General features: G+C 34.3%; 3 protein-coding genes across 4 annotated transcripts; 1 reads left to right on the forward strand and 2 right to left on the reverse strand.

Annotated features, from left to right (window-relative positions):
- Nucleotides 1–6,578: 6,578 nt before the first annotated feature.
- Nucleotides 6,579–10,313, forward strand: LOC18051394 (putative E3 ubiquitin-protein ligase LIN). 2 transcript variants are annotated; one of them, XM_024191294.1, is made up of 7 exons: nt 6,579–7,718; nt 7,831–7,975; nt 8,083–9,014; nt 9,114–9,261; nt 9,358–9,594; nt 9,678–9,987; nt 10,081–10,313. In XM_024191294.1, the coding sequence occupies exons 1-7, from the start codon at nt 6,667–6,669 to the stop codon at nt 10,164–10,166; spliced, it is 2,910 nt and encodes a 969-aa protein (XP_024047062.1). In that variant the 5' UTR covers nt 6,579–6,666; the 3' UTR covers nt 10,167–10,313. The 2 variants fall into 2 exon arrangements, with proteins under 2 accessions (XP_024047062.1, XP_006448745.1); XM_006448682.2 differs by having other exon boundaries at nt 7,831–7,930.
- Nucleotides 10,314–11,255: 942 nt separating this feature from the next.
- On the reverse strand, nt 11,256–15,695 carry LOC18051395 (protein argonaute 2). The gene is made up of 4 exons (XM_006448683.2): nt 15,672–15,695; nt 15,211–15,500; nt 13,678–14,866; nt 11,256–13,220 (listed from the first exon to the last, which is right to left on the reverse strand). Exons 2-4 carry the CDS (start codon nt 15,494–15,496, stop codon nt 11,750–11,752), a joined length of 2,946 nt encoding a protein of 981 aa, XP_006448746.1. The 5' UTR covers nt 15,497–15,500; nt 15,672–15,695; the 3' UTR covers nt 11,256–11,749.
- Nucleotides 15,696–18,493: 2,798 nt separating this feature from the next.
- On the reverse strand, nt 18,494–19,417 carry LOC18051884. The gene has a single exon (XM_024190960.1). It carries the CDS (start codon nt 19,415–19,417, stop codon nt 18,494–18,496), a length of 924 nt encoding a protein of 307 aa, XP_024046728.1.
- Nucleotides 19,418–20,797: the final 1,380 nt, after the last annotated feature.

A 20,797-nucleotide genomic window follows, 5' to 3' on the forward strand; every position in this document is an offset into this window, starting at 1 on the left:
ATGGAAGAAAAAGGAGCATCTTCTTCTTCTTCTTTTTTGTTACGTCGTCTTGTGTGTGTGTGTGTGTGTTGGGGGGGGGGGGGGGGGAAGAAGAAAAAGTAACGTGGCTTGTTGGCAGGGCTTATCTGGTCCTTTTGGGCCAACCCCTCTTTGGGCTAAACTCAATAATCTCGTTGGTCCAATGAGTTTCGATTTAAACAGTCTTGTAAAAATAGACACACGTAAACTAAAGGTTTCGTAAAGTGTCATCTATGAACAGATCTTTTTAGCTTCATAAATAAACTAGTGTGTGTATTTTTGGATTATTATGAATCACAAAACAAACTAATTATGATTATGCGCAACACTAGATTGACTTGACATTTGACAATGGAAGAAATTTATGAAGAAAAGAAATGCTTAGGAAACAATAAAGAATTTAAAATTTTATAGAGATGGATTGGGGGCCCTTCACTTGCAGACACGGTGGCTTATCCATTGTGATGACCCTACCGCCAGCGCTCTTGCACCACAGCCATATGCCCGCATCTCATTTGACAGATCACGGGAAGTGCTTTTTCATTTGACTTGTAGCAAACTAAAGCTTCCAAACCAAAACAGCTTTTGGGGTGGTCCGCCTAAGTTACATCTGATGTAAGTTACAGCTGCTCTGAAAATTTTCATTAGCCCCCTATACTCTATGTTATTTATAATTTATTCATTCATATTTTACGACTTTCTGCATTGTAAAATTTCGTTTAACTCCTTGCACTTTGTTTTATCTCAGTGAAGCCCTTAGAGTACCGATTCGCCCCCTAATTATAATTTATCTCAGTGCACTTTATTTAAATTCTCAAAATATCATCCATTTAATTAAAAATATAATTATTATCAAATGAATTATAATTATAATTATTATTTTATTATAACTATAAATATAATTATAATTTTTAAATAGATTATTATTATTAACAAGAATAAAAAGTATTATTTTAATTAATTAATCTATAACAACAATTAATAATAATAATTAACGATAATTATTATTAATAATTAATTTTTGAATAATAATAATAACAATAATTAAAATATAAAATAATAACTAAGATAAAATTAATTAAAGATTTTATAGTAATTAGTTACAATTTAACTCATTCTGATTTTGATTCTAAGATAAAATAAACACATAAATAGTAATACAACTCATTCTAATTATGATTCATGCAGTTTAAGCAAATAAATTATTCTAATTCTAATTCCTTATTTTGATTATACCTATTCCGATTCTAACTCATTATGTTTCCAGCTAATTTCGATTCATGTTTAGTAAATGCACTATAAAATTCGTAATACTTATGAATGAATTGTAAATAATATAGAGTGATCTAATTGAATATGGAGTGGTTTACAATTTTATATTGTGTTCACTAAACATGAATAAAAAATAGCTAGAAACATAATGAGTTGAAATTGGAATAAGTATAATCGAAATGAGGAATTAGAATCAAAATAATTTATTTACTTGAACTGCAGGAATCGTAATTAGAATGAGATGTATTAACATTTATGTGTTTATTTTGTCTTAGAATCAAAATCAGAATGAGTTAAATTGTAACTAATTACTATAAAATCTTTAATTAATTTTATCTTAGTTATTATTTTATATTTTAATTATTGTTATTATTATTATTCAAAAATTAATTATTAATAATAATTATCGTTAATTATTATTACTATTAAGAATTTAATGAAAAAATTATTACTAATTATTGTTAATAGATTAATCAATTATAATACTTTTTATTCTTGTTAATAATAATAATAATAATAACAACAACAACAACAATAATAATAATCTATTTAAAAATTATAATTATATTTATAGTCATAATAAAATAATTATTATAATTATAACTCATTTAATAATTATTATATTTTTTAATTAAATGGAGGGTATTTTGGGAATTTAAAATTACAGGGGGCGAATTGATACTCTAAGGGTTTTAATGAAATAAAACAGAGTGTAAGGGACTAAATGAAATTTTATAATACAGAAAGTTTTATAATACCTATTAATAAAGTATAAATAATATAGAGTATAGGGGGCTAAATAAAATTATACAGGGCAACTGTAACTTACGTGAGCTACTACTTCGGATCCCAGCTTTTGGCTTCTGCTGCTTTGGTAAAAAGTCCTTTTGCCCACTACCCATTTTCAGCACTAGCATGAAGGTTCTATTCATGATGGTGCATGGTCATTGGTCATCGGGATTTGGTTTGTGGTTGTGGAGAAAATCTTTTGTCGTCGTTTCCATTTTTGGATTGAGTTAGGGTCATCATTGGACGAAGAACGACCCTACTGCAAATTATTAATTGATATCCGAACTTCAGATGTAAAAAAATAAAAAATAAAAAAATAAAATAATTTACTTGTACAATCAAGGAGTGGCTATTACACAAATAATAATTATATCTCTCTATATATATAAGTGGAATTAAATAATTGATTGGTTGGAAGCATCACCTTGTCCATATTATTATTTTTATTAACTACTTTCACTCTTCAATTAATTATTTGATGTTGTAAGATGCCACTTCATATTATACGAAAAAAATAATATAATAATTTGTACATATATTATTATTGTTGTATAAGCAATTAATTTAAGGGAGAGGGATTATTTGGTTTAGTTGTTTGATAGCTACGGCTTTTAAGCCTCGGCTTTAAAGGTATTGGGTAAATGGCCTTAAATCGAATCTACTTTATTTTATATGCTTCATATGATGAATTTAAAATTGAATTTATATTTCAAATGAAAATACATGTTAGAGTTAACTTAATATCATTCTCTGGTGATGACATTCTCATTTTGTTAAAATGAGGATGCCACTAATAGATAAAAACATAATTTTTAATATAAAATTAACATGTTTGTTAATTTGTTTGATAAAACGATTTAATAAAGTCCAAAATTTCGGACTAAATCAGAACTCTATTAAATTATATGGTTTAATAGCTTTTGGGTACTTCAAAAGTTTAAACACAAATTTTCAATCATTAGATTAGATTGAAATGAAAGGTCAAGATTAAATGAGGTGAATTATTAATTTCATTAATATTTTCTCTCTCCTCTCTTTTGTGTTTAATTATCTTTCTTCTTTTGTTTGAGAAAGAAAGGAAAAATTTTCCTTTCTCTCTCCTATAAATTTATAAATAGAATAATTAAAATTATCAAAATTAATTTAATTACAGACCCTGTAAATTTGTGATATTTTGAGTCACGAGAGGAAACTTACACTGTTACATAATATATCACGCTTATATCTCTACAATTTGCCTCTTCAAAACCCACCCGGGAAGGTTCCTCTTTAACAATCAAATTCAAACTCAAAATGGATGATTGAGTGGCACCGAAGAAGGATATGACAGCAGTGCTAGAATATATATTGACATGGAAATCTCTTTGCCAATTCTCGCTCGCTCGATAAAAAAATACTGAACCAATGGTCCAACTCTCTGTCTTCTTTCTTGAAATCATCAATTTGGCATGTGCTTGTTATATTGTGATTCGTGGCTTGAACACTTGGGTGGGATATAATTAGCTTTCCTTTGTAAAGGGTTAAACAACACAGCTCCACCAATGCAAACAACTGTGCCTAATACCTTCGTCCTCTCAGTCTCAGCCAAGCTGTTTATGTTCGCTTTCCAAGGCAGCAAGTTTTATAATTTTGATGGTTTTAATTATGCCATTTACATATTTATAGGACATAGAGAAAAGAGAAAATCTTAAATTAAAGAAGAAAGAGAGGAGAAAAAATATTAATGGAATTAATTATTCGTGCCATCTAATCTTAATCCTCCATTTTAATCTAAGTTAATGGATAAAATATTGTATTTACACTTGTGTTTTAAAATGTTTCTCTTAGAACCTTGCACACACCCCATCATTCGTTTCTTTTAGTTTGAACTTTGAATATGGTTTGGGCTGGTTTGAATATGGCGTGAAATGGAAGGAAAAAAAAAGAGGAAGCAAAGAAACAAAGAATAAGACATAAAAAGAGAGAGAGAGAGAAAGAATGATTAAAACAATACACGGAGCCGCAAAATGTTAAAGATTGATGAATATTATCTAAATATACGTACAGTGTTAGCACAAACTTTCTTGTCCTTTATTCTTTGATTTATACTAAGTAAATGTTTTCTTGTTTTACATATACATACAATCAAAGTAATAGTAATGCATACAATCGAAATAATAGTAAGAATAAGATATCACATTTTCTCGAACAATGTCATTGTTCAAATGGGCATGTTTTTTTATTTTATATGATCACGAGTGTAACAATTTAAATTTTAAAAGTTTGACGTTTTAGTTAGCACCATTATACTTTATATCAATAGAATAATTAATTCCATGGACATGGCATATTCAAATTAAATGCCCCATAAGCCTAGAAAATATCCATGGTCCCTCCCGTAAATGAACAAATCAACAATTGAAATTCTTTTCTGTAAAGTTGATGGGTCAGCATCAACTGGTCAAGTTTTTCCCCCGAATATGATACAGCATCTATTTTATCACACCCTTGACCCTCATAATCATGGAAATAATCTCCTAAATGCTACACATATCACATCATTTCCATTTCATCCTCTATTCCATGTGATCAACATCAACTTATAATTGATGGGCATTAATGAATTCTTTGCTTAGTATTCATTGGGATCTAGAGACTTTATTTCCCACCATCAAACTTTGATATTTATGATCTTGTCTGGCTCATTATGTTATGTATTTACTAAGTAAATTGAGGTACTCCAATTAAGGTAAGCATGTATAAAAGATTGGTGTAAAGATGCTTTCTTGTTTGGTACTTTGTAATCTATCACATTATTAAATTGCTCGATGTTATTGTCTCCACTATGGGTGTATTTGGGATTGAGGTTGGGCAGCTGTAATTGTTGAGTTGTGTCCCACATTGTCTAGAAAAGGAGAAATACTTGAGTGTATAAGGAGATAGATCACTTTACCTAAATAACTAGTCTTTTAGGTTGGATACCTAGAAATCTTATGCTAAGTCCCCCCAATAAGTGTTATCAGAGCTAAACCCTAGTAGCTAAAATGTGGTGGAACAACTCATGTGTGTCAGACGAAAGGACCGGAGTCTGGCGGTGGTTTCGTCTGAGGGAGAGATTATTGAGTTGTGTCCCACATTGGCTAGAAAATACAAGATACTTGGGTTTATAAGGAGATAGGTCACTCCACTTAAATGACTAGTATTTTGGGTTGGATACCTATAAATTTTATGCTAAGTCCCCCTAACAGTAGCTTAAAAGCTACAACACTAAAGTATTTGGTAAACACTAGTTGTTGTAACTTGAAAACTATGTTAATATGATTTTTCACTTGTATAATGGAAAATCTATTATATCTTTAATAATTTTATTAAAATTATTATTTAAAATTTACATTTACTATATATTACTAACTTTTGTTTCATAGTTACAGCTTTTTTTTTTCCACAATAGCTGTAGCTAAGCTACAACACCTCAATCCCAAACGCACCCTATGCTCCATCGCCAAACTTCCAAGAATCTGTTCTACAATGTGAGTTAAGAGTTTCATCATTGTAGAGTGGCAGTTTATAATTGTAGTATCCTCTTTTTATCCGCTCCATCAAATGTAAATTTGAGCAAATTCAATAATATTTTAAGTGGCACAATGTTTTAAAGAATACGATTTTATTTTGTAAACCATTTTTATTTTAGGTATAATAGTGAGCAATATTGCTCACATTATAATAAACAATAACCTCACGTGATACTATTTAATTAATCTATAAATTTAACACTTTTACAATCATACCAAGTGTCCAATTACTCATATGCTGAGTGAACTTTCTCACTTAGGTTCCGTTTGATACAACTTTTCAAGTGGAGCTTATTTAAGTAGAGCTTTTAATAGTATAACTTTTACAAATAGAGTTTTTACATTAAAAAATTTAGTTGTTTGTTTGTTAATAAGAGTTTTTATTAAAAATTTATGAAATTACTTTAAATAGACTTTTTTTTAAATTATGTTATTAAAAGAATAAAATAAGATTGTCAAATAAGTAGAAGATATTTTAGATATTTTAACATTTAAAAAAAACTTTTCAACTTCTACTCCCAAAAGCTCAAAATTTGAGTTTTTTCTAGTAGAGACAAAATAACTTATTTAAGCTCTAAAAGCTCTACTAAAAAATAGTCAAACAACAAAAATTATGATAAGAATTTATAGGATTAAATAAGTACTTATATTCATTAGATAAATCATACCAAATAAACAATTAATCATCTCTATTTGTACGGTATGCTTTGCCGGTTTATCTTATTTTAAAAAAAAAAAAGAGCTGGGTGAGTGCGGTTGATGGAAATTTGAACCGGGTGAGTGCAGTTTTGAATTGAATGAATAACTGTATTGAACCGTGCGGTCAATCTTACTAGAAATATACGTTGAAGAAAACGTGGAGCCAATGAAAATCGCCAAGCCTGTTATTTTGTCTTCATTTATGGGTTTTTCTTCACCTCTTCTTCCACTTTCTCTCTTCAATAGCTGTCCCTCTTTGTTATCTTCTTTGTGTGCAAATAATGTTAATAAACCATTCTGCGTTTTCTAATTCACTGCTCAAAACAAAATAAAAAAAATGGCTTCCTTACAACAACTGCTTGCAGAAGAAGGCTTTGAGCGTGGACATAGACAGTTCACTGAAGGGCCAAAGCCAATGAAACTTAAAGACAGAACCTCAACTGATCATGACTCCATTGCTCTGCCTATATACATCTGCCATGATCTTAAAAGCTTCGATTTCTCCAAGCAGAGGTCAGACAAGGCTGTTTCGCGACAAGAGTATTCGATAAAGTCATCTGAAAGGGAAGGTTCGAATTCAAAGTCATCGAGAATTGATGGTATAGGCAGAGAGGAGCCTGCTATTGATGAGGTTGCTGTAAGGGCTGTGATATCTATACTTGGTGGATATATTGGCAGGTACTTGAAGGATGGAATTTTCCGGGAAAGTGTGAGAGAAAAGTTTAACTCTTGCTTGGAGAGGAGGAAGAGAAAGGAACCTGATAATGGGATTTTGGCGAACTTGGAACTTGGTGTTGAGAGCATTGATAAGCTGGTTGAAGGAAAAGGGGCCGATCGGGAGCACAGAATGAAGTTGTTGAGGAATTCAATTCAGCTTTTGAGCATTGTTGCTTCTTTGAATTCTAAAAAAACAAGGCATAGTTCAACCTGCGGGATACCAAATTCACATCTCTCAGCATTTGCTCAGCTCTACTTATCAATCATATACAAGCTTGATAAAAATGATCGGATTTCTGCTAGACATTTGCTGCAAGTTTTTTGTGACTCGCCTTATTTGTCGCGAACTCACTTGCTACCTGATCTTTGGGAACATTTCTTCCTTCCTCACCTGCTTCATCTCAAGGTCTGGTACCATAAGGAACTTGAATTGTTATCAAATTTGGATTATGGAGAGAAAGATAAAAGAATGAAAGCGTTAGGCAAAGCCTTTAATGACCGAATGGACATGGGGACTACTCAGTTTGCTTTGTACTACAAAAATTGGCTTAAAATTGGAGCCCAGTTGCCTGCTGTTCCTTCGGTGCCTTTGCCATCAAGAACAAGTTATGGATCATTAAGAAGGAGATCTTCCGATTCTTACACCTCATATTCCTCCCAAAGCAAGAATTTGTAAGTCATATAATTTTTTTCCCCTAATTGCAGTAACATTTATTTTATTCGATTATAGTACGTATTCAAAGTTGATTGCGTAATATAATTCACCGTTAATAACTTTTGACAGATTCAGAACTGTGTTCGGTCCCACTGAGCGGAGATCAATGGATCTCGATCATCTAAACAGAGCTTCAATCAATGCATGGAATCTGCAGAAAGAACATAAAGTGAGTGCACAAACAGATAACTACAACAACTTCAATTATGCTCATGTGGGTAACTCTGCCTCTATGCAGAGTCTTTTTTTTTTTTAAAACATTTTTCAGTGAAATCTTTGATTGTATAGTTTTCTTTATATTCATATTTTTCATTCTGACAGAGTAAGAGAAACCAGAAAGCTGAATTATGGTCAGAGTCTAAAAAATCAGAACGTTTTCGGTTGTTCGCCTGCCAGAGTACGCCAGCAGAGGAATTCGTGGTGAATGGCGAACATTCAAGAAACAACTCAAGAAGAAATGAAGATAAAAATAGGAATCACACGAGTGAACTCAGTAGAGCCAATACCACAATTTGCTCATCAGATGATCTAAGTGAATGTGAACTTGCTATCCGGGTGATTGTCAAAACTTGGTTGAACTCACATGGTGATTCTGCCGTTGAAGCTGAATTATCAAAAGCACCCATTATTGAAGGAATGCTCGAGGTTTTGTTTGCTTCGAATGAGGATGAAATTCTAGAGCTAGCAATATCAATGTTAGCCGAACTTGTAGCGAAGAACGAATCGAATAGGCAAATTGTATTGAACTTCGATCCACAGCTTGAGATTTTCATCAAACTTTTGAGAAGCACTAGTTTGTTTCTGAAAGCTTCTGTTCTGCTCTATTTATTGAAGCCAAAGGCAAAGCAGATGATATCAACTGAGTGGGTGCCATTGATTCTTAGAGTGCTCGAATTTGGAGATCAGATTCAGACATTGTTCACTGTATGCTGCAGTGCTCAAGTGGCAGCATTTTACTTCCTGGAACAGCTTGTTAATGGCTTTGATGAGGATAAAAATTTTGAAAATGCAAGAGCAGTTGTTTCTCACGGGGGTTTGGCCTTGCTAGTGGGAAGAATTGAGAAAGGAGAAATCCATGAGAGGCAAAACACTGCTTCTATCATTATCTGTTGCATTCAAGCTGATGAAAAATGCCGGAGTTACTTGGCTGAAAATTTGAATAAGGCCTCACTTCTCGAGCTTATTGTTCTTGAAAACCATAACTGTAACCGCTGTGCTATCGCCTTATTAACCGAGTTACTCTGTCTTGCAAGGTATGGACAATTTTTCATTCATCTCTTATGATATATTTTTGGTTCATTACGAAGCTTAATAAAAAATCTGTTTTCTGATAATCTCCAAAAACTTCCCAGAAGAACACAGATGATGAAATTTTTGGATAGATTGAATAATGGATGGGGTGGCTTGAGCACAATGCACATCTTTTTAGCCTATCTCCAAAGAGCTTCATCAGAAGAACGGCCCTTGGTTGCCGCAATTTTATTACAGCTTGATCTTCTGGTAATTTCATTTATTGTTTCTTTCACCATCTCATACATGCCCCATTTGATTTAGAATCTAGAACAGTTCCCAGATGAAGTAACAGCTGTGTTGCAGGGAGATCCTTCACACTGCAGCATGTATAGAGAAGAAGCAGTTGATGCACTTACATCAGCTATGAATTGCCAAACATGTAGTGAAAAGATTCAAGAAAAATCAGCAAGAGCTCTCTTGATGTTGGGGGGTCTGTTTCCTTCTTACATAGAAGAGGCAACATCAGAAAAATGGCTTTTAAAACTAGCAGGTTTTAACGAACACTCAGATGATTCATTCTACGGCAAGGATGAAAACTTGGTATGTTTCTTTCTATCATTTGACTTTCGTAATCTTTTTCAATTAATCAGTATATTTCATAAAATTCAAATCAAAATGTTCAGAACGAAGAGGAAAAGGCAACAGAAATTTGGCAACAAAAGGCGGCGATGGCCTTGCTTAAGAGCGGCAGCAAAGGCTTCTTGGCAGCACTTGCAAATTGTATGGTAAATGGCACCCCAAGTTTAGCAAGAGCAAGCCTGTTCACAGTTGCATGGATGAGCAGGTTTCTCCACTCTGCCGTTGACGAAAACTTTCTGACCACCGCAAGCTCAATACTCGTGCCACCATTGCTGGAATCATCGAGCTATGACAGATCTCTCGAGGAGCGAACACTTGCTTCCCTTTCATTAGAGAGACTCACAAAAACTTCAGGTATATACGATAACAATTGATCATCTACATAAGTGTTACTCTTGCTTCCAATAATCCTAAAAAGTTACTTGCATTTCTTCTCTGCATTCTCAGCATGGGATAAAGAGGTAATTGGACCTCTTCAGGATCATGGTGATGAGCTTATTTCGGTCTTCACAAGAAATTTGAAGCTTCAGTAATTTCAAAAATCTTCTAGCTTTCACCTCCTTTTCAATGCGCATGGATTACGCATATGTGTATCATATGGTTCACTCTCCAAAGTTTTGTTAATCTGTGTTTAGTTTCTGTAAAGCCTAATCTCTAGTAGAAAATATCATTTATATGTTACCAAGATTTAAGAATGTATTAGGTTTCATAAAATTATGTGCGCGTAGTTGTTTTTTTTGACAAATAAGTAGAAATTTCATTTCATCTTAAAAGTTCAGATTAGTAGAAATTCATTACCGATTAGTTCAATAGGTATATAATTAACTGAGCTATTGAATGCCTACCGACGAACGGGGAGGAAAGAGTGCACTGAAATATCAGTAAAGCATATCTCCACTAAAGATGCACACAATATGATTATAGTATAATCAGGAATATTCCTAAACTTTTTAAATAATTTCCGCTTTTATTAACAAGATGAAAATGAGTAGGAAAAACAAAGATGGCATATAAATCCAAAAATTCTTAGGTTGATTTGTCGGCGTTGTATGTATTTTATTTTTGGATTTATGTGCCATCTTTTGCGGTCCCATCCCCCGGCAAATGACCAAAAAACGATTAGCATATTGGTTCAGTAAATCACCTTTAATTTGTACCAGAAATAAGAATTTGATTATTAACATCTCTTTTGCCAAATAGCTAATTTTATTGTTTTTGATCAATTATCAAGCAGTACTTTTGGGGTAGAATCCCATGAGCCTCCATTTTTTTAAGCAAAATAAAATAATAAAATCTGCATTGTGAGCTTTGAAACGAAGTATGCTTCTGAAAAAAAAATGAAGAGATAATTGCCTATAATTTGTAACAGAGATATGCTTGATTTTAGTCACGAACAGTATATATTTATGACAGTTAATTTGCTCATCATATACGCTATTTGCAAATTCAGGTATCGATACAATCTTTAGGCAAAACTGCGTCGTTGCTAAACCGTGTCATTTTATGGTTATCTAAAGCTGGAACGTAAAATGGAAAATCATTCTACAAATATACCAAGGATCAGAAAGAAACAGAGCACTGAGACTGAGAGCAAACCACCCGACAAATAATGCCATTTAAACCACAGAGTTTAATTTCAAACGCAGACACACGAGCACAGGAAAGACATCACAAACATCAAATACCAAATCCAATCACTTCATCCATGAGTTGATACAAACTTCAAAAGAGTAAGCATGTTCAATTGACAAAAGACTTGAAACGCATTAGATTCACGCACAAACTCCTTTACTAGGTGCTTAGGAAAGGAGTAAACCTGCGTTGCGGTATTTCATCCTAATAAAGTGGCTACCCCAGTCCCTATTGCGAGAAGAGAAAGAGACATTTCCTGCTTAGCGAGCGGTTATGCCCATCCATGTCGCTAGAACACAAAAGCAATTGGGTACCTACTTAATCAGGGGCTTATCTCCATCGCTGTTGCGAGAAGAGAAACACACAGTGCCTAGTTGAGTAAAATGGAGACTATCAAGAGACTCTGAGCACTTCAGTAGAACAGCGACTTATGGCCATCTCTAACCCTACTGTAAAAGAGTGGAAAGAGATGGAACATGACCCTTCAAATAAAATACATAGTGTTTTCCAGGTCTGCGTGCAACTTGTAGGATCTCTCATCAAATGCAGCTTCCAATGACAGCGATGTTGAAGTCAAAGATGAAGGCGATGATGACACTGAAGCTGGAGATTGCCCCTCCATTACTGCATCACAGTACAAGCGCCCTCTGTACGCAGCAAGGTCGGCATAGTACACGGGCGGTACCAATGACACAGGCTTAGTACACCGAGCAAAGGTGAAGCAAACGTTATATATGAGCTTCTGCAACTGATCAGAAGTAAACCCGTGCTCAGCCCATAAGACATGGTAGAGAGTGGGCTTGCTTGTTCCAAGGCTTCCGTAGTGGCTACAAAGGTAAAAATTAAACTGAAAAGGGTGCACAATTATTGTGTCCACAACTGTTCCCGGTGGCACATTGCCACTGGAGGTTCCATCCATCCTACCCTTAGGAAATAGACGAGTCTGATGTCGTTTCTGGGCCAAAATAAGTGTGATAGTTGGTTGGTAATCCATTGATCTGAATGCCTTCTTGAGTGGTACCAACTCTTCATTGAGAACCATATCGAACTGGCCCTCGCTTACACCATCTCGAAACACTACAATCTTTTGTGGCCTAACTTTATTCAACTGAACATAATATTTAAAAAGCTCCAAGCACATCTCAGCAAAATTCAGAATTTTCTCTGTCCTATGATCTTGGGGCCGCACCCTCGCCACATATCTGTTCGCAGCAGGCCAATTTACAGTGGCAACAACAGCTGCTATAGATGGACTAGTTTTGTCTTTTGCACGAGGATGATTAACATCTGCACCTAAAAACATAACATGGTCTTCACCATTGAAGTAAGGCAGCCTGTCAATGAGCTCTGCGTTGCTGCCTCCAAGCTTCGCATTGATCTTGAGTGCAAGATTGGCAAGATATTGATCTTGACCTTTACCTTTATTGGCAATCGTGGACAAACAACACTGAGTCACCACACCAACTTTAGTCTCAGAAATCCACTTGAGATACTTGTAACCATCATCCTTCCGAGACATTACACAAATAAGAATCTGCAGATGACCTTTGCCAATTTTGTAAGCCCTTGAAGTAACATCTTCAAGGAGTTCCTGAAGCCCTCCAACATTAGAGAACAGACGCATTGAAGCAGGTTCACATAAGACAGGCCACTGCATGTCCATGCCTAGAGTCTTGCACCGAGCCATAATTTTATCAATAAATTGGTCTTGATACAGTCTATCATATCGTTCAGAAGCGCTGAAGTCAACTACAGCCCATCGATCGATTCGTTTACCTTCCACAAAAGCTCTTCCTCCAACAAGACTCCAGTGACATTTCTCACCATCTACAGTTATTCTTAATGCCTTTCCACCATGAGCACCTAGCTTCAGTTCCGGTGGCCCAAGGACGCGTCCCACAACATTGGTCATGTTTGTATTGACATCAATACCAAAGTTACGAGTGATCTCCCCTCTGCCAATGAAATTGTGAAAATTAGGATTAAGCCAAATTACAGTGGCATACTATTTACTCCATCAGTCGGCATAGATACATTTGACTTTAGCATAAAAATGCATAGGTTTACTAAATTCAATGTCAACAATAATGTTAACCATGAATGATGCAGATTGTCTAGAAAAGCTAAGCAGAAAAAAGTAAAGTATTTTCACGCAGAAAAACTTCAGACTAAAATACTTATGAATCAATCAGCTTTAAAATGAGATCATTATGAACTCAAAAAGAAGGATATAATCGAAGAGAACTATTTTTCACAACAATTGTTTCCCTAATATTAAAAAAAAAAAAATTAAAGACACTAATCTATAACCCAATGATTAAACCATCCAAAATCAGTTTATGCAAGAATTGAACATGTACAGAAATTTCTGAATTCTCATATATAGAAAACAAAAAAGTTGCAGTTACATACCCGCATGGTCCAATTCTTGACCGTACCATTTGAGATATCATGCTCTGTCTATCCCCTGGCTTAGCCAGTGACATATTCTTCAAAAACAAACCAGTATCTCTATCCAGATACTCTTTTGGATATATCTGCCCTTCAACTAAGACACAGAACTCCATAGGCACATAGTTTTTTTGATTATTTCTTCCTAAATCTAAGCAAGGAATATCTTTGTACATAATATCCTTGCCATACTTTTCCCTGAAATAATCAACAAGTCTGACTTCTCTTGGTGGATCCCTGCCCTCTGGGTCTGCAAGAGTGAATGAAAGACGCCGTGTGGTCTCCCTAGTCAACCCAGCAATACTGTACTTTTGTTTGGTCTGACGGTGAATCACTGTAACTTTCAAGCCTTCCAATGCATCCTCAACTTCCCTCCAATCTCTAAAATGATTCACATCAAAATTAATGTGCTCCGCCAAAAAATCTATAACTGGCAAACGCTTACGAAATGCCAAAACAGAGTAGTCCAAACACGACACCAAACCCTGGGAGGTGGGCTTCAGGCACTGTTCGAACCCTCTAGATGCTGTGAGGCCATACCCAAGGTAATCATCTGGAAGAGGTTCAACAGGATGGAAACTTCGACCAACAGAAATCATACACCGAGTAGGATTCTCCTTCATTACTATATCGATTGCTTGTAATATATCACGGGGAATGGAAAAGAGATTCCCCTTCAAGTACTCGTTCAACTTGCAAAGCTTCAGCTCATTCACAAGCTTTAAGGTCAATATGTAAGTACGATACTTCATGTCTTCTCCTTCTAGGAACTTCACATTAAATTTACCAGTTGGCAATTCAATAGCACTGAACATATTCTTCTCACCATCATAAGCGGTCATCGACAGAGGAAACTGATCAGGATAGTCCTCACACAACTTGTTCCTGACAATAGCCAAAACAGTCTTGGACAGTTTCACAGGCGGACCATGATTGGGGCCTATGTCAGGTTTAACATCAATGTCATAATGTCTAATGATACTCTCAGGAGAAAAATTGACTAGAAAATGGTTGGCGAAAATGTTGACAGTTCGGATCGCAAGTGTGCCACCTCTATCTGGGCGGTTAATTGGAGTATATCTGGTTGCATTTTGTGAAGATGAAGAAGAAGATGAAGCCACCGGCTCCGAGATCTTCAATTTTTGAATTTCTGGAACAATAAAATCAGCAGTCAATACATAAAATCACTCCTGACAAATAATCTTAATTCCATTTACACTCATTTTGGTGCAATTACATGCTCCTAGTCCTTGAAAACAGTTCCATTTCCCTTTCTTAAGAATTAAGAACAAATTCGATAGGAACGTCAATATTATCACAAACCACAAGTTAAGAAATACATACAATATCATAATACATTGTATTTTAAACACAGATAAAAGTGACAATTTTTTTTTGTTTATTTAAATGAAGATGTCCAAAAAGAAAAAAAGAAATCAATCTGAAAGAAAAAGAACCACTTTTCCGCAGAATTCAAAAGAGAATGAATCATACCGCCAACAGGAGGTCGAACAACCGGTGCAGCAGAAGGGCCGGGCGGAGACTGAGGCCGTGGCTGTGGCGACGGAGCTCTGACGGCAGGAGACATCGGTCCAGACCACGGTCTCACCGGCGGGGAAGAACTGCCGTGTCCCGGGGACGGAGCCGACCTCCGCCATTGAGGCTGCTGAGGTCGAGGCTGATGACCACGAAAGTCTCCACCGCCGGTACTTCCGCCTCTGGAACCGCCGTCTCTTCCGCCTCTTCCGCGGCCTCTTCCTCTGTAGCCTTCTCTCTCCATTGGACTGCAATTCGGGAACAAAATCAATCAAATCACGAGTTACTACGCCGTCTCAACTCAGCACTAAACTCTTCTTACCAATTACCAAACAATAAAAATGAATAATTAAGACCAAAGCGCGCAGAAAGTGTGTGTCAGAATTCTACGATCTTACATTTTATAGTACAGTCTCTACCTGAATTCACCTAAATGTCCCTCGCGTAAAATGCCTTACTTGCTGCTTACGGATTCTGAAGAGCCTTAATTGGGTAAACAAACTGTCATTTCTTTTTTCTTTTTTTAAACTGAAAGTTACAAAAAGAAGTAACAAAGAAGCAGCAGCAACGAGTAAGAAGAGATTGGATTTGGAATTGGAATATTAGCAATTCCAGAAGCTTCGATGAATCCATATATCCCGATCCTTTCATTTTATTTATTTTTAATTAATTTAAGTGATTTTGTATTTAAAAATAAATTAAAGGTGTTATTTATATAATATATACTTATTTTATAAATCAAACAACTTCTGAAGAAAGATTTTATGATTGAAAGAACTTCTGGAGAAATAAATAAAATAAAAACAAACGCCTTCTTTCCCGCGGGATGTTGTTTAAATTCAGCCCATCAAAGAAGGGAATGTTTAGTTTGTATGGGACGGAAAGCTGACATCTTTTGACGTCAGCAGACCAAACCCAAAGTAAATATTAAAACATTAGCCCTCAACTTTTTAGAGGGTCGGGCACTGTTGTAAGCTTTTTTTCTTCGTAAAATTTCATTTAGCCCCATATATTCTATTTTACTTGTAATTTATTAAAAAATATTATGATACTTTTTACTTAGCTACAAGTCCTACACAATCAAAATTCAATTTATCATCATCTTTTATATTTATCATAGTGGCTAAGGTTTTGAGTTTGGATATTTATCATTTATGATTTTCTGTTTCCACAATCAATGTATAATTTTTTTAACCAGAAAAAATATAATAAGAAGTAAATTAAATTAAAAGAATCATTTCTATGAGTACAAATTATGTAAATAATAAAAAAATGGAATAAAAAAATTGTCCAAATATAATAATAAATTGATCTTTCACTCAGTGAACTCTATATAACCAAAACGGCAACAAATAGCCCGAAAGCTAGAGATCCAAAAACGGCAAATCTGTTCAAAACGGAGCAAGAGCATCAGATGGAGACATTGAGATTGGTGATGGAAAATTTGCTGGTGTCGGAGAAGAATAAAACGGAAGAGGTGACGACGAAGAGCTGATAGTGACTGGAGAGGGCGCGGCCGCAAGTGGAGCACTCAAGGGAGACGGTGAAGCAGCCAGCCAACGGAGTCTTCAATGGCAATGGCACTGCTTCTAGTGGAGTCTTCATTGGAGACGGCACTCGAGATTACGCCATTACTGCAAAGCAAAGCCATGCAGATCAAAATTGCAAAGCTAGAGTCATCCATTTTGATTTATTGATTTAAAATGGCATCGTAGGTTTTTAAAGTGAAAATTAACAGAGAGTTGAAGACTTAACTTGGAGTAATGGTTTTACAATCATGGATAATTTCTTTTTACGAATTTAGTTCCCTTTAGATTGCTTTCTATCTTTCAACAACATACAAATGACATTATAATGACCACAACAATAGTTTAAAGCCTGAAATTTTTTATTGTTACCATCTGATTCGGAGAAAAGAAAATGTGTTGGGTCGATGATGAAGGAAAATTGCGGCTGTCCATTTGAAAAAACAAACAAATTACGTAGTGGCGGATACCACTTAGGGTGACAATGGTTCAGTCAGTGAAGATTAGATTGATGGTGTCCTTGACTATTAGCTTGCCATTAGTTAAAAACAATGATGAAGAGAAATTGATAGTGGAGAGAGATGGATTCAAAGGAATTTTATTTTATTTTATTTTATTAATTTTTTTCTATGAAAGGATTAATTATTATGAGATGATATTGTAACGAAGATAATTGGTCGTATCCTTGAAAATTTTGTTGACGATGAGTGATAGAAGAAGAGCTATCGTGATTCCTCAATTTTTTGTACTAATTTAAGGGTAATTTTATCTTTTTATTGATATTAGTGTGTTATGATGATCAACGTGTTGTGGTTGTAAATAAAAACTCCTCTAATACTAAAAAAAAAAATAGTAAATACAAAAGAGTGGAATGTGATAAATTGAATTTTGATAATATAAGTAGAAAGTATATAATACTTTTTAATAAAATTATCAACAAAACAGAGTACATAAAGTTCAATGGAATTTTACAATAACTCAGTCACAAAAGACAAAAGTTATTGTAAGATACAATAGTCCCTTTTTAAAGTTACATTTATTTGATTTCATTTTATCTTTTTAAATATTTTAAATGGAATCCATTACTAATAAAAAATTTATAGAACGTTTTTTCCCAATTGATATGAAATGATAAAGTTCAATAGCTAATTATTACATGATCTAATAAGATAATGTCATGTGATAATGTCACATTAATTACTACGTTAGTAAAAATTTGTATTCCAACTTTATAAATTTATCGTTATTGTTATTTAAAAATCTTATCATCATTATGTTTTTATCTTTGACTATATAATATCAACAACGTTATTCAATCAAATAAAGGTAACCTTAATTCAAAGCCAACTAAGGATGAGCTATTTTAGTCAATCCTTCTAAGCTTGGTGCAAATGATATTTTTTAAGTAGATATTATATTATTTTAATTAATTTAAAATCATATATATGTGTGTGTTTGCAGGGGTGGAGCTCAAGCCAGATCTCTACGGGGGCCAAATCTATACATTTTGAAATTCTTAAAGGATAAAATTAAATAACAAATAAAAGTATTAAAAAAATATAAGGCAATTATTTAATGTAAATAATTAATTAAAAGATTGTATTTTAATATAAAAAGAAAAAAAATTACAAACCAAAAGAGTCCCCTCCCCTACAAAATCGCTATCAAAATCAAGATCCCCAACATAAAAAACGAACTAGACGTTCTTTTATATCTTAAAACTCATTGATTATTGATTCAATGCTTATTTTTTCAGCAATTTCCCTTTCAATGTACATAATCAAAGAGTCAATAAGAAATTCATCCTCCATTTTGTTGCGAAGTCTTGTCTTGACTATACGCATAGCTGAAAATGTCCGTTCTGAAGTTGCAGTTGACACTGGAAGAGTTAGCACAAGAACAATTATTCTATAGATAAGAGGAAATGTTTTTGTTTTCCTTGTACTGACCAACCATTGACTCAAGTCACAAATGGTTGATAAATTTTTGAACTCTGCATGTTGGACTACACCATACTCATAATGCTCAAGCTGATTTTTCAGATTTATTTTCTCAGCATCTGTAAAGTCTGCTGGATAAAACCCCTCAACCAACTGACAAATATCACCAATTCTAAAAGACTTTCTACATTCATGGGGATCAAGTGCTGAACTAAGAATAAGAAAATCTACTGCATGTTCATTAAATCGACTATTCAGTTCTTGTAATTGGCAATCTATAGCATCATAAAAAATATTTACCTTGTAATGGTCAGCAACAGTAAAAGTATCTTCTTGATGACGGGCTCGACCTTGTCTTGCAACATAAGGAGCATCCATTTCTGGGACATCTATATTTCTTGTTTCACAAAATACTTTCACTTGATCAAGTAAAGTATTCCACCCATTATCTCCCAGTTTCTGAATAAGTGTTTTAGTTGATGAAACCAGATGCATGGCATGTAAAATATCTTGAGACTTAGATTGCAAAGCTTGGCAAAGTATATCAGTAATTGCCATAATTTCTTTCATCATATGCAAGATAAAAACAAACTCAAAAGTTGTCATTACCTTATATGCAGCATCAGCATCTCCCCGTTGAAAAGCAGTTGTCCCGTCTTCAATGATATTAAGTAAAACTGAACATGTAGCACTGAACATTTTTATTAAGTTAGAGATTGATCTAAAGTGAGAACTCCAACAAGTATCTCCAGGTCTTGGTAAAGTGCCAATTTGATTAAGCCATCTTCCACTCTCAAGCTCATCAATGGAGATCGTTTACTCAATATCAGCAGCCTGAGCACGCTTGAGTTCATCATGGCGCTTGCAAGAAGCCCCAACAATATTCGCAATAGAAGTCAATTTAGTAAAGAAATAATGAACATGAACAACCTCATGAGATATTGCAACTAAAGCCAACTGTAGTCGATGAGCTAAACAATGAATGTAATAAGCATAAGGACAATCTTTTAAAATCAAAGCTTGTAAGCCTTTCCATTCACCTCGCATGTTGCTTGCACCATCGTATCCTTGCCCACGAATATTTTGAATATTCAAATTGTGATGAGACAATACAGAGTGTATTCCATTTTTCAAGGTTGCTGCAGAAGTGTTTGAGACATGAACAAGACCAAAAAAAGGTTCTTGAAGAAAACCATTATTGTCAACAAATCTTAAAACTATTGCCATTTGTTCTTTTTTTGACTCATCACGTGATTCATCCACAATTAAGTAAAACTTGGCATCTCCTATTTCTTCACGAATTGTCTTTTTCACTCTCATTAAAAAGACATGTAAAATTTCCTTTTGGATATTCGGTGATGTATATGAGGCAAACTTTTGGTGCTTTATCTAGTATCACTTTTGCTACCTTTTCATTGTTAGAACCAAATGCTTTGAGTAATTGAATAAAATTTCCACAATTTGATGACTTTTCACTTTCATCATGACCTCTAAAAGCAAAACCTTGAAAAGCAAGATATCTAATCACTTCAATTGTGGTTTTTAATCGCAGTTTATTATTTGCAATTTCTTAGGAAGAGTATCGATTAAGTACCTGCACTAGATGCTGAGATTATCTCATCAAATCCTCACCTGATCTTTCAGCCTTTTTATGAGTTGAGTTAGGATCATTTCCCACATGATTAAGGAATACACAATTTTTTCATCTCTAACCTTCTTCGAAGAGTTAAATCCTTCAACAATGAAAGCAATATGCTTAGGCTGTGCAAATGGTGCATTAAATAGATAACATGGTAGACAAAAAGCTGCATCTTTTGTAGGTGAATACTCTAACCAAGAAGGAAAAGAATCAAACCATAGAGATTGAAATCGACGAGGATGCTTTTCTGATCCAGATTTTGGATACTCTGGAAGTCTTGGTTGGTCTAGACCCGACATAATATATGCTCTTCGAATTTCATCTCGTTGATTGACATCATAATCCCAAATCTGGCGACACAATCCTAGATCACGCTCCACAAGCTGAGTATCAACTTTACTTGTCTCAATTCTTGGAGATTTTGAAAGTTGGTTTTCAGA

Source organism: Citrus clementina, unplaced genomic scaffold (assembly GCF_000493195.1).
Source record: "Citrus clementina cultivar Clemenules unplaced genomic scaffold, Citrus_clementina_v1.0 scaffold_2, whole genome shotgun sequence".
In the NCBI taxonomy this organism is placed as follows: Eukaryota; Viridiplantae; Streptophyta; class Magnoliopsida; order Sapindales; family Rutaceae; genus Citrus; species Citrus x clementina.